Source organism: Acomys minous (genome assembly GCF_964271855.1).
Source record: "Acomys minous genome assembly, chromosome: 10".
NCBI lineage: Eukaryota > Metazoa > Chordata > Mammalia > Rodentia > Muridae > Acomys > Acomys minous.
This window is the reverse complement of record NC_140491.1, coordinates 95,139,530-95,154,032: the sequence shown is the minus strand read 5'-3', so window position 1 is coordinate 95,154,032 and position 14,503 is coordinate 95,139,530. Positions and strand designations below refer to the sequence as shown.

Here is a 14,503-nt window from a genome sequence, read left to right as displayed (position 1 = left end):
ATTAAAACTGAGTGGGCGCTGTGTTGTGCTTGCAGAGTGTGTGGCTATTTGCTGTGACGGTGTTAGGAAATTGACATCCTCTTCAGGACTCTGCTTAAGAAATCTTGCTTTTCTGCTTGAAATGGTTATTGGTTGTGCTGAGGCAGCTTCTGCCCAGTGTTCTCTAGGCCATCCCCTGAGTGAGGAAGATGAATTATGAAAGAGAAGAGAGCTGGGCGTGGTGGCGCACGCCTTTAATCCCAGCACTCGGGAGGCAGAGGCAGGTGGATTGCTGTGAGTTCAAGGCCAGCCTGGTCTACAAAATGAGTGCAGGACAGCCAAGGCTATACAGAGAAACCTTGTCTCGAAAAACCAAAAAAATTAAAAAAAGAAAGAAAAGAAGAACGTGCATCATGTGTGGGTGTGCATGTGCTCACAGATCTCCAGAGATGATGTCTCACATGCTGGAGCTACTCGCTCACACAGCCGAAGGAGGAGGCAGGGTATGGTGCCCTGTCCTGTGATCCCAACACTCAGGAGAGAGAGGCGGGGAGATCCAGAGTTACAAAGACAAGACTATTTGAGGTCTTGTTTTTAAAAATCAAGACAAATAAAATAGGAAAATAATCCACATGTCCAGATATGTGTATTTAACCCTGTAATTTGTGCATGCCAAAGGCCAGCTGCCCAGCCTGGTGTTCAAATTTCAGTTATTTTGGGGAAAAGAGTATCACCAGACACTGGTGCCTCCAGTCGCTCGAAGATAGATAACAAAGAGTGAGAAACACACAGCAAACTGGGAGCAAACATTCTAGTCACAGCCACGGCACACAGACAGGCCAGCTGATGGCAATTAAATCGTCAAACCTAGAGCTAGGGACATTCGCTGTGCCGACTCTCCCCTTTGGACAGTGAGCATGCTTTCAGGCTCTCAAAGCTTGATTTTTAAAAACCCTGCATGCACTCCAGAAAGATTTTAGAACTAGGGTTTCTTGGGATTGTTTTCTAAAGGCAATAAAGACAAAAGAAGGAACCAAAGGGCTGGGAGGAAAGAGAGCGAGGTAGAGGGTAAGAGCAGAGGGGAAGAGGAAGGGCAAGCAAGAGAAACGGTGTGCAGCCATCAGAGCTCGTGAGTGGGAGGCAAAGAGTTGTGCTCACCACCTCACTCAAAGCAAGCACAGGGTCACTGGGAGTCCTTTATTAGTCAGGGCCAACAGGGACTTCTCAAAAATCTTCCTTTTGTTGCTTGTGGCTCTCAACTTGGAAGGTTGTGATCAAATAACCGGTGTACTGGGCTAGAGCATCTCCTACGTCAGAAAGGAACCCCGCAGCCCCACTCACCGTGCTGTGGCCCATGCTGGCGGCGGCCGTCAGTGCCTGCTGCAGGGCCTGGCTCTTCCTTAGCGTGCCAGGCTGGGGAGGACCCGCTGACCACTCACAACTCAGTAGGTACTGGAGAATGTCACTGTGGCCCCGCAGCGCGCTGTGGACGAGGGCGCACTGACCCTTCTTATCCAAGTGGTCTACCTGGGAGGCAGAAGTAGGGCAAAGGCAGAGGTGAGCACCCTCTCCACTGAGACATGGGTGCCCTGAAGGCTGTGAGCAGCAGAACAAGGACTCGCATTCCAGCTTGTCTCTCTGGGCAGCACCAAACCCGTGGCGCTGTATCACAATACACTTTCATTGTGATAAGAACATGAATCCAGGTCTCAGGGTCCCTTTGCAGGACTAGCAACCACAAGTCTACACACACACACACACACACACACACACACACACACACACACACACACACACACACCCTCAGCAAACTACGCAGAGCTCACAGACTGAACCCTCAGACAAAGCCCTATGCTTCCCAGGCGCGTACGCAGATGAAGTATCTGCAGGCTGCTCTGAGACGCTGAGATTTGGGGCGGTGGTGATGGCAGCTTTTGGTCACTGAACCAGGATGCCAAAGGCAAGGATCTAGAGAACACAGATCTATAGGAAGAGGGACAGGAAGGAGAACATGCGGGGAGGTGACCTGAGACATACTTATAAGTGACAGCCACAAGGCTGGGAGATGCCAGCTAGTCAGAAGAAACGTGTGAGCGCTGTGCACCTCCTAAAGGCACCCCCAGCATTCCTTATCTGAAGGGGGGAAGTCTTAGGACTGAAGAAGAGCCCAGGGCCCAGTTGTGACATGTCTGCAAGATTAGGGACATCTTGCCCCATGACTTGGACTCTCCTAGAGTCCCCAATATGACAGCTAGCGTCTTCCTGAAAGCTTTCAGATGTGACAGAAGAGGACCACTGGCCTCAGAAGAAAGCAAAGAGACACCTGGTATCCAGATATGGGGGCATGTGCCACACAGCAGTAAGGCATGTACTCCAAACACTGGAGGTGAGCCTCAGATGTCCCAAATGTGGGGCTTATAACCACGGCCACCACCACCACTTCTGTACTTGCTTTAAGCCTAACCTAACTAAACAGGCAAAAGACAATTAGCGGTGCTTCACCCATCATTACTCGACAGGCTCACTTGCCTGTGAAATGCGTATGTGCTTCTATCAAGCTAGAGAGGGCTTATGCTGAGCCTAGCACCCATGGACTTCACCCAGGAGCCTGGTAGTTCTACCCGAATATGTCAGGTGGCAGGCAGTTATCTCATGGTAACAGCAAGGGGCTGGTGCAAGACTCACACCAGCGTCACGGGATTCCTAAGGAGAGATGAGAACTTGGGCCTCAAAGGCCCAGTATTCCAGGTGGGGAAAAGGAAAGATGATTTCAGGCAGTTCCCACAGCTCAAACATATGACTTCTAAGAAGCAGAGAGCTCAGCTGGGCGGTGATGGCACATGCCTTTAATTCCAGCACTTGGGAGGCAGAGATAGGCGGATCTCTGAGTTCGAGGCCAGCCTGGTCTACAAAGCGAATCCAGGATAGCCAAGGCAGCACAGACAAACCCTTTCTAGAAAACAAAAACAAAAACAAAACAAACAAATAGACAAAAAGCAGGGAACTCATGTGATTGTTTTAAAAGAATCATGAGATGAAATAGGAAAAGGAGGATGGGGGTGGGGAAGGGGCGGGAAGAGGTAAATATTTAAAATCTTTCCAAAGGGGCTGGCAAGATGGCTCACTTGCTTCCAAGTTTGATAGCCAGAACCCAAACAGTAGAAGGAGGAAACCAACTCCCTCCAGTGCATTTGTTTTCTGAACTCCTTATGTGCAGCATGGCATTTACATGCACATGCCTGCACACGCACACATACGTACACAGACACGTACACATAAAATGTAAAAAAACCTTCTGGAAAAAAAAATTTCCAAACAACTGTGGTGCCATGTTAGATTCTAGAATAAATTCAGGATGGTGCTGCTCGTGTGGCTAATAGCCACGAATCTGCCTCATACAACGCCAAGCGTATGTGGTAGGCATCACAGCCACCTCTCTCCTGAGGCTCCCACTCAGACACCTGGATCTTCTACATCGATTCTGCAATTTCTCAATGAAGCCTGGCTGCCCGGGGCCCAACAATGCCAATAACGGCAGGAAGCTCTTACCCTCGCCCCTTTCTTGGTCAGCAGATACACCAGCTTCATGTGGCCAGCAGCAGCCGCGTAGCAGAGCGCGTTCATACCGTTCTCCGACACCCCATCCAGGCAGGCGCCAAATTCCAGAAGTAGAGTGACAACTTCTTCGTGGCCAAGGTGAGACTGGACGCACAGGATGGGGGCATTATTTAACACTTCCGTCCTGTAGTTCACGTTGGCCCCTCCCAAAATCAGGAGCCGGCTCACCTGTTGGACAACATCCCCCCCCCAGCAAGATTAGTGTGTCTGTCATATGTATGTCAGCTTTAACAACATCTGGGAAGGAGGAATGTATCTGCACGTTTTTGTTTTTATTCTACTGGATCTCAAGCTTGGGACGTGCCAGCAGCAAATACGTGCACACTCGCGCATGCGCAACTTTACTGGTCAGACTGCCCAAGTTCCTCCAAATAATGAAGACAGAACTGCAGTGCGATGCAGCAAACCTATTTCTAGGGATATATCAAAGCGACTGAAAGCAGAATCCTGAAGAAATGTGCACAAGTTTCCATCAACATCATCCACCTAGGCCAAGACGTGGAAGCAGCCCCTGGGTCCACCAGCTCATGGGCGGATAGAGATGTGCGTGCCCACAGTGGGAAAATTCAGGCTTAGGGAAGAGTTCATCCGTGGTGGTGCTACAGCATAGATTAACATAGATCGCCCAACACTAATAAGGATGTGCCAAAAGTGATAAAACACAGACATAAGCTGAGCGTGGCTTCCAGACCATGGGTAGAGGGGAAACGTGTGGTTTTAATGGCTATAGAGACTTACAGGATGACAAGGTTTAGAGATTTACAGCATTTAGTGTGAATATACTTGAATGACATAAACACTTAAAATGGTTAAGATGTTAAAAATTCCTATTAATTATTGATTTTTAGTTCATCGCAAGTGAAAATAGAACTTTTTAACATGTACAGTATCCCTCTTCCCTCATCGTCTACACTGGGTGGCACATAAAAAAAAAAAAAAAAAATATATATATATATATATATATATATATGTAAACTTCACATGCGTGGATGTTTTGCCTGCATGTCTGTCTGTGCTATCATGTGCATGCCTGATGCCCACAGAGGTCAGAAGAGGGTATCAGATCCCCTATGACCAGTTGCAAATGGTTAGAAGCCACTACATAGGTGTTTGGAATTGAACCCAGGGACTTTGCCATAGGAACAGCTGTTCTTAACCTCTGAGCCATCTCTCCAGCCCTTGGGCGGCACATGTTTAACTATTTCCAGCTAACGCTGATATTATTAGTACAAGGACTAAATAGAGAAAATTCACCATTTTAACAATGAAATAATAATCAAGGATTGAATCATTATCAATAAGATACATCCAAAAGATAGCATGAATAGTCACTTTTCTTAACAAGGATATGTCCCCACAAGAAAAAGAGAAAGCACAGAAATGTTTGCGTCCCGGGACCATCAGTACAGCGCACTGACAGCAAGAGTGTCCTCTGTGCTCCCACTGAGTGCAGCACATAGCATCCACCAGGGGCTTAGACATCACGGAACGTTTCTGATCTACACATATCAAAATGAAATCACCGAACAGATCCAAATTTCTACCTATATTAATCTCCAGATTATGAGGGGGGAAATGATGCCACTTTTACACCTCCCCCTCCCCCGAGACAGGGTTTCTCTGTGTAACCCTGGCTTTCCTGGACTCACTTTGTAGACCAGGCTGGCCTCGAACTCACAGAGATCCACCTGCCTCTGCCTCCTGAATGCTGGGATTAAAGGCATGCGCCACCGTGCCCAGCTACTTTCACACCTCTTAAGATGCCCCATTGGTCCTCAGTTGGTTCCTTTCAACAGCTCCAACCCTCAGCCATCCCTCCCCCTGCCAAGCCCTGGAGGACCCTCAGGCCTGACCATTAGATGTGAAAACCTCAGAGAGTATGTCACCTATTCGACTAGAGATGATTGGGGATCACTAAGAGATACAGAAAGGAAATGGGCATCTAAACATTGTGGTAGTTCAGTGCTCTGTCCATGGAGTAGCTGACAGGCTATTTACAAACTGTAAGCACAGGAAGTAAACACTACCTGTGGGGGGAGCTATAGCTCTCAACAGCATCTTGGCATGTTAGAACCTGGTGGTTCCATGCTGCTGAAGCTTAAACTCACAAGATCGGGGGCCCCCAGCTTTCTCTCTCACACTCTTTTCCAGGGCAATCCCCTCACTGCAGGGCCCCTGGCCCCAGCAACAGTCAACAGGGCCTGTCATCACAGCCTCTGCCTTTTCAGTTCCTTCTGTCTTGAACGCTCACTCCAGACAGCAAAAGCTGTTTCCTGTGGGTCTCTACTCCAAGAACAGAACCCCAAAGTGAAGCCCCGACCCTGCTCCATGCACACTCCACTCAGGCACAGACTCCAAGCCCTCTCCATCCCCCCAAAACTTCTTGTATTCTTAGCTCACTGCACTGGGTTCCGAAACAGGAGTTCACTGAGAAGAGATGCAAGAAAAAGCTCTTCCATAGTTAGGGATGGCGCGCGCGCGCGCACACACACACACACACACACACACACACACACACTCTTGAGTCTTTTTCATTACTGGGACCAATACTTATCCAGCCAGATTCAAGTCAACACCAACTCTGTTTCCACTCTCAGTAAGCAATTAGAGGCGTGTGTGTGTGTGTGTGTGTGTGTGTGTGTGTGTGTGTGTGTGTGTGTGTATGTGTGTAGAACACAGAAGAAAAGGCAGGTGCTCAGAAATGTAAGAATCTAGCCAATAAGCTGACTGATTCCTACAAGAGTTAAACAATTTCATCACTCCCTAAAACACCAATTGACTCATGTACAATTCAAAGGGATTTCAAAACTATAAGTTTAAATAACAACAAGGATTTAAAAAAAAAAAAACCCCTTCTGAATAACTATGATCAGTATTAAAAAAAAAAAACAAAAAAAACCCAAAAAACCCATCATTGTGCTGAAGAAATAGTGTTTTATAGAGGCCTCGGATATCAGCTTGGAACAAGATGAAGGACGCTCTCAGAACATTCTGCGATTTTTGTGTTCCAGTACCTTCAGGAATCAAGCAGTGTGCACCCGACTGTGCTCAGCGTGATCTGGGTTGTGGAGTGCATCCAGCCTCAAGGTGCAGATCTCAGAGGACTCCTGGAGGGTGCGTGCTTAGGGCAGAGGCTTTCACACTATTCACACTTCCTCTGCTGGGGTGGGAGGCACTGGTTTTGTGGCTGCACTGTTGTGTGCATTTTTACCACTTAAAACCCCACCAGTTCGTAGGTCTTCCCTTTGCCCATTGTCCTTAAACGCACGGCACACCTGAAGTCACCCAGACCTTCACAATTTCATGTGCCTGGGTCCCAGCCTGGAGACTCTGACTTTCCTGAGCCTGGGGCTCTGGCAACCCAGGTTCCCAAGAGAATGGCCCTGGCAGGTAGGTAGGTAGGGCTGTAAACCCACCAGGTGTCACACACACACTACAGCAGGCTCAGGGTCAGGTATCCTGCCACCCTTCTGTACCCCAAACCTCTGCTCCCCAGCTGATAAAACAGAACAAAAGCATCCATTCCCTAGGTGGCTGTAAAGAGTAATCATGAATGTCAAAATAACAACACCTCCCTACAGGGAGAGAGGGAGGAGAGACAGGAAGGGAAGGGGAGGGAGGAGGGAGGTGAGGGACGGGGAGAGCGAGACTGGCTTAGCACTGACATTCAGTATTTCAAAAGGGCTTAAAAAAACTCTTAGCAGCCACTGTGACCATCGCCCGTTTATGGGGGTCTTCAGAGTGGAGCCCCTGGACCCCTGGAGGCCCATCTCCTCCCCACACCTACCCAGATCGTCGACAGCACAGAGCAGGAGGACAGAGGGCCTCACATGAGTCACGGCTACCATGGCAAGGTTCCCAGGTGCCTGCAGCCCTGGTGCAGTCACAGTTTCCAGAGCCAAGGGGGAGCGGCAATAAAACAACTCACCTGGGCACACAGGCGTGCCAGGAACCTTCCCCGAGAGCTTTGGCTGCCAGCTTTATGATCACCGGGAGATGGGAGTTTTTGTTGTCTCCATTTCAGAAGTGAGGACTCGGCAGGCTCCAAAGTAGATGGGGCCTGAGGTAGCTCAGGACACAAAGCTAATTGCTGTCCCTGGAGCAGCAGGGACAGCACAGGGTGGTAGCAGATACTGTGTGGCCCCACAGGAGGGGGAGAGATGACTCATCCTACACACTCTTGTCCATCTGTAGGAGACGTCACAGGCTTCACAGAAGCTCTCTTTACTAACCCTTGGAAGTGGCAAGACCACCTAGCAACTTACGAAAACACAGAAGGGTGGCAGAGCACCTCAGACAAGGAGGACCTGGAGCCAGCTCAAGCTGAGAATCAGGGCCACTGAAGATCGCCCTCCTTAATCATCCAGGCAAGGAGAGTCAGGCCGTGCCCCTGTCTCCTTCCTGGTTTCCTCTCCTTTCAGCTGAGCAGGAACTAGAAGCCAAAAGCTCCCCCAAGTCTACAGGCAGGGGCTGGCACAAGCCGATGACAACACTTGAGGAAAACAACAAGCTGGGCAGCAGCCCAGAGGCTCCAGTGGCAAGGATCCCAGTGGACCAGGCAGGGCCAGGCTGGCATGACCCTGGCCCTAGCAGCAGAGGCCACGGGGCTAGCAATCACCAGTGCACTTTTGAAATTACCAAGCCCTCATTTCAGAGCAAGTCACTTTAATTTGCCAAAGTGGCAAACTGCAATTATTTTCAAAATGACATTCATTCCTGTGTGACAACAGTTAATACTCTCTAAAAACAGTTCCCTAATTGCATGCATAATTTAAATTACTGTAATTTGTTCAGTATTCTGTGAAAACCGTTTTCTCCCTCATCAAAGACTTACAAAGACAAAACAGGAAGATAATGGAAGGACTTAAGATGCTAGAGCCAAGTTGTATAAATTTGGGGATGGCGCAGAGGCAGGTAACACTGGAATTTCATAAAACAAAGTAAAAACGAACAACTTAAAATCACCAGTATGTTACAAGGAAAGGTGACAGCCTGGAGAGCGAAGCTTTTAAATCCACTGTCTTGAAAACCCGTGTTCAAGAGAGTGTGACATTTCACATTCACTCCTTTCCACACTTACAACCTACGTAAGTTAACCTCTACGCCCACGAATTCATTAAAGTAGTGAGAGCAGACTCTGCCAGCTTACTCCTTCTCTTATGATTTATTAACTCTACAGAGAGGCCAAAAGCTATAATGCTATAGTCAGAAAGATGAGCAATGTTATAGTAAGCTAAACTCGCATTTTTATAAAATCCAAGTAGGGGAAAAAAATCACAACACAGCTATGTTTACGAGACGTCTACATTTAGAGCCATCTGCTTTTAGAAAAACTCCATCTAGAAACCAAGGGTTACCTGGGACAAGGGACAGCAGTGTGAACTGCTTCTCCTGCATTACAGAGGTGGCTTCTTGCCCACCTACTTAAGAAAGCCTGCACCACGGGAGGCTCAGGTAGGACAAAAGCATTGAAAGCTAGGAGCCTGCAGGCAGAGGACACATGAAGGGTCCCCAGGAGCATGGTTCCATTGTAGTGTAAAGGTACCAGATAAAGGAGTTAAGTTAAAGCTGAAGCTCCACAGAGGACAGTGGGAGGCCACTGGGGGACAGGGCGAGACACTCTCTCGCTCCATACCACCATTCACTGGCCAGCAGGGCTCTGGGTCGTCCTTCCAGACTCACCCATCGCTAGGTTCTCCCCGATACCCTTGGTCCTTGAGTGGGTGATAACCTCACTCTTCAAACTCAACAGGGACAGGAAGAAGGCAGACCACCATTAACCAATGGGGAAGGCTCCTCGAGTCCAGACATCAGAGCCATGGCTGAGAGAAGTGTTGAGGACGTGGTGAGTGAACAGCAGGGAGAAGAGCGCTTCCCATGTCTCCATCTCTGGTGCATGTAACCCCTTTCCTGAGGTGAAGTGGATGCCAGGTACCTGGAAACTGAGCCAGGCCTTGCCTCCTCTCTCTGGACAACCAGAGTTACAATGAGGGAGGAGCAAGAGCAATTATCACTTCATAGTGGTTTGCCGTGAAGACTCAGTCATCTGGGAAGGAGGCCCAGCGTTTCTGCAGCAGTGCATGTCAGGGCCTGGGGCTGGGCACTTCGGTGTGGCCTAAACCACAGACCTGGCCTCAGGTATGACCTTGGTTCTAAGACTGTGTTATACAATCTGCAAATGGGGAAGGAAAATCTATCTGCAAAAGTTTAACAAGAATAGCGCAATGGGAGAGCCAACGACCACAGAGCAAGAAGCTCTTGGCTCGGCACGCAGCCAACCTAGCACTCCTTCCATTGTTATGTGTCCCTGGGACCTGCAGACAGCTTTCTGCGACCCACCGTTTTATGTCATCAATGCCTAATTTCATAGGGTCCATGAAGAGTTGGGTTGCTATAGTAACTCAGGACATTAAAAATCTAGTTTCCCTGCAAAGCTCTCTGACCTTTGGTTTCCTCTGTGAACTCCCTCCTTATCACTTCCTCTCTGAAATGGTCACACAAAGACCCCATCTACATATAGCTCACTGCAGGAGCAAAGCCGGGGTTGGGGGGGGGTTTGGGGGGGGGGAAGTGTGTGATGTGAAGGAGGGGAAGCCAGCACCAGGACAACCTCTGCCCTCCCTGGAGTCACGGCTGGCAGGACGGCAGAGGGGAAACAGGCCAGGTCCCTGGGCAGAGGGCTGCTCACCTTCACGTTGGGAGTGTAGAGATTCCTGAGAGAGGCCAGGGCAGCAGACAACCCCTCTGTGCTGTAACCGATCCACAGGGCCTGAAGATGGCTTGAGGAGACTCCAGTCTTCTTACTGAGGCCCTGGAAACAACCCAAGGCAGAGAATTGTGAGTGCCTCATGTCAGCTGAGCATCTGTGTGAAAGTGAGTCTGTCTAACACACGCAGAGGTGCGCTGTACAGACAGTGACATATACAAGAGGATATGGGGGTGGGGGTGGGGATGAGAGGGGAGGGAGAGAGAGATTGAGGGAGGGAGGGAGGGAGGGAGAGAGAGAGAGAGAGAGAGAGAGAGAGAGAGAGAGAGAGAGAGAGAGAGAGAGAGAATGAACATATAAGGAGAACGCTTCCTTCTGTAGGAGGAAATCAAGAGGAATGACAATCACCGTCTGTTACTCCTAATGAATGAAGGGGTCTAGGCAGTGGCCAGTAAAGGGTGGTGGCATTACAATAATAAGGCAAGCTCAGCGCTATGTCTCCTAATGTAGAATATTTTCATCACTGTAATCTTGGTATTTTGCAAGTGGGAAGGAAAAACAAAACAAAACAAACCACCTCAAGCCCAATAAAGGCTCTAGACCAACCTGTGAGTTACACCCTTTGAGAGTCCAACAACCCTTTCACAGGGTTTACCTAAGATCATCAGAAAACATAGATATTTTCAGTATGATTTATAATAGTAGCAGAATTACAGCTATGAAGTAGCAATGAAATAATCTTATGGTTGGGGGTCGCCATGCCAAGAGGACTTGTATTAAAGGGTGGAAGCATCTGGAAGGTTGCGAACCATGGCTGTGGACATACCTACCTCGACAGGAAATTTAGGGGGAGGGGTACACATCATGTGTCAGTTTGAGAAACAAGGAGGGTCAGAGAACCCAGGCAATACGAAATGATAAAGGCGTTGGAACTCAGGTTCTTAATAACGAATGACACAATAGGGAGTGAATGCAAGGTTTCCAGAGACCTCTGAGATGGCCTACAGACCTGTCTATCATCTTCAAGCCACGAAGCTCACTCACATCTCACCTTGAAAATGTGTGCTTTCAGGATGTGGTGGCCGAGCTCCATGGTCTGTTGGCGGTTCAGCTTGCTTTCCTGTCGAGAGAACATGAACGCCAGTAGAGCGTGCCCGTTCCTAGGACCAAGAAATACAAAGGCTCATGACAAAAGATCCCATCCCCCCACACCACAGGCCCTCGCATAAGGGCATCCCACTGTGCCCCCCTGAACTGTCATCCGTGGGCGTCAGCATGAGTACCAAGAGCCTTCGGGCTGCTAACTCTTCATAAAGGCAGCATGTAATATCTATTTTGCAGTCAAGTCACTTGCAGGACACTTTCTGGGGTTACTTTGCTCTGTAGAGCGACCCTTGTTGCCTGCATCTTCCGAACCGTCACTGTCTGCTCATCACTTTCACTCCAGCCCGTCACAAGAATGCAAACTTCATGACACTACATCACAGCTATAACCACAATGCCCAATACTAAGTGAATACACAAGGGGAGGGCTTATTGGATGGATGAACACGTAACAAAGAACGGGACCTAATCCTCACTGCCCTCAGGCCCCACCTCCCATCATCCTTAGTGAACATACTGGCAGAAGACAGGCCTGGCCTTATAGGGGGAAGGGAAGGAAGTAAAGCTAGGCTCTGCATAGCAACAGGTCCCAAGTAGAGGCTAGAAGACTAGACGGAACCCACGCAACTCACACAGAACAGCCTGCCTCTGCCTCCTGAGTACTGGGGTTAAAGGTATGTGTCCCCACACCCAGTTTGTAACAGGCTACAAAAACCAGTAGCTTTCTATACACTGGTAACAAACTGGCTAAGAAAGTAACCAGGAAAAATAATTGCATTCATGGTAAGGTGAGAAGCCTCTGCAATGCAAATTAAAAGCTACTGAAGAAAGAAACTGACGATACTAGAAAATGGGAGTTCCTAGGTTCAGTGGTTGGCAGTATATCATTGTTTAAGTGGACATATTACTGAAGGTGATCTATAGTGTCTATGCAATCTGTATAAAGTATCAATGACATTCTTGACACAGTGAGAAAAAGTAATTTTTAAGGATCATATGACATCACAAAAGTGTGGAAACTCCAATTCTGAGTAAAAAGAGCAATACTGGATGCACAATGGTTAGTTTTAAAATATACTAGAGAGTCATGGTAACAAACACCAGGATGGCGTTGGAATGAAAACAGACACCTGGACCACTCGAGCAGACCAGAGACCCTGGAAATAAACACTTGTGAATACAGCCACCTGGCTTTCCACAACATGTGCTCAAAAAAAGGCAGATTCTTTCACAAATGATGTTGGGAAAACATTCACATGTTTTAAAAAATGGAAATATAAGCCAGGCATGGTGGTGCATGTCTGTAACCCCAGCACTCGGGAGGCAGAGGCAGGCAGATCACTGTGAGTTCAAGGTCAGCCTGGCCTACAAAGCGAGTCCAGGACAGCCAAGGCTACACAGAGAAACCTTGTCTCAAAAAACCAAGGAAAAAAAGGAAGAAGAAGGAGGAGGAGGAGGAGGAGAAGAAAGAAATATGTACATATTTCTGGTCCTGTACAAAAGTTAACCCAAGTGATCTGAAAATTTGAAACTAAGAAAAACACTCCAAGATACAGACATAGGCAACAACTTTCCGAATCAGATTCCAAAGTCTCAGGCAAATGGCAGCCAACAGCAAAGAGCAGCGAGTGACAAAGAGAACTGTGAGAATGACGTCAGCACAGCAAGGGAACCATTCCCAGTGTGGACAGCCCACAGCATGGGATCTCTGCCTGCTATTCATCTGAGAGAGGACTAACATCCAGAATATATCAAGAATTCAAAAACATTCACACCAAAAGAAAAAGCAATCCGATCAGCAAATGCTCCAGTGAACTAAACAGACACTTCTCAAAAGAAGTATAAATGGCAGCAATATGAAAAAAAAATGTTCATTTTTAGCCACTAAGAAAATATATGTATATGTATATTTACATATATACACATGTATATACATATACATATATACTGAGAGTCCATCTCATGCCAGATGACATTCATCTAACAACGAAGGAAAAGGCTGATGCTGAGGCTTGCTTGGTATGATGCTTGCCTAGCACACATGAAAATCCTGGGTTCAGTCCCCAGCGTGGCTGGCAGGAGAGATGGAGGGGTACACACCTGTGATACTGGTACTTAGGTGACTAAGGAGGATCTGAAATGTAGGTCGTCCTTGGTACATTATGAGTTCAAGACCTGCTGACCTAGGATACAGGAGACCTTGTCCCAAACAAAACAACAGCAACAATCAAACAATGGATGCTGGCCGAGAGAAGAACCCTCGCACTCGTTTGAGGAGAACGCAGGCTGTACAAGACATCATACAAATCCGTACGGGGATTCCTCCAAAAAAACCACACAAGCACTCCTGTGTGTGTACCTTTAGGAATCATGCTCACCACATCTTTCACAACAGCTGATTTATGAACTCAGCCTGTATGAGGTGCTAATGAACTTATGAGTGAAGAGGCTTGGTGTTTAATATATATAGTGGAGAAATATCCATGTTATTTATAGGAAAGTGGCTGGAACCTGAGTTCATCATGATAAATGGAATAAGCCTGACTCAGAAGGACAAGTGGATCACGTTTCCTGTCACATGTGGAGTCCAGAAGAAAACAGCATGAAATGGGGAAAGGTCTCTCAGAGGGGCAAAGGGAGGGCAAAATTGGGGAGTAGGCGGGGCTGCATATGATCAAAGTATATTAAATGCATACAATAAAACTATTAGTATATATATAATTAATGTATGCTAAAACACAGAAATTGCACACTTAACAGATGGCTCCACTGTGGGCATCAAGCACAGACTTCAGTGGTCAGCCCAAGGGTTTCCAGGGCTCTCTCAGCAAGGCCGACCTGTCTGAAGTCCTATCACTCTGTGTCTGTGTAGCTCCCACGTGACCCTCCTATGACTGGCCTTCCCTCATTTGTTCTTGCTCCACGTGCTCCACTTCAGATCCGGACACCGATCTGAGCCTCACCTCCCCGACCTTGTGAGTCACTGAGTGTTCTGATGCCCTGTCTGCTTCTGTGAGGAAATGGCCTCAACAGGGTAGATGATTTGCCCACGACCAAACAGCTAGTAACTGAGAGTGGGTGGTCTGCCAGGCTCAG

The 14,503-nt window shown here is 48.0% G+C and overlaps 1 protein-coding gene across 7 annotated transcripts in view; it reads right to left on the bottom strand.

The window, feature by feature from the left end:
- Positions 1–14,503, bottom strand: part of TANC1 (tetratricopeptide repeat, ankyrin repeat and coiled-coil containing 1) — a 227,884-nt gene that overhangs the window by 26,577 nt on the left and 186,804 nt on the right. For all 7 annotated transcript variants that reach the window (XM_084800042.1, XM_084800045.1, XM_084800043.1 and 4 more), the window contains 4 exons: positions 11,355–11,463; positions 10,286–10,408; positions 3,529–3,765; positions 1,321–1,506 (listed from right to left, as the gene is read on the bottom strand). In XM_084800042.1, the coding sequence (XP_084656168.1) occupies positions 1,321–1,506; positions 3,529–3,765; positions 10,286–10,408; positions 11,355–11,463 (655 nt within the window). The remainder of the gene's footprint in view (positions 1–1,320; positions 1,507–3,528; positions 3,766–10,285; positions 10,409–11,354; positions 11,464–14,503) is intronic.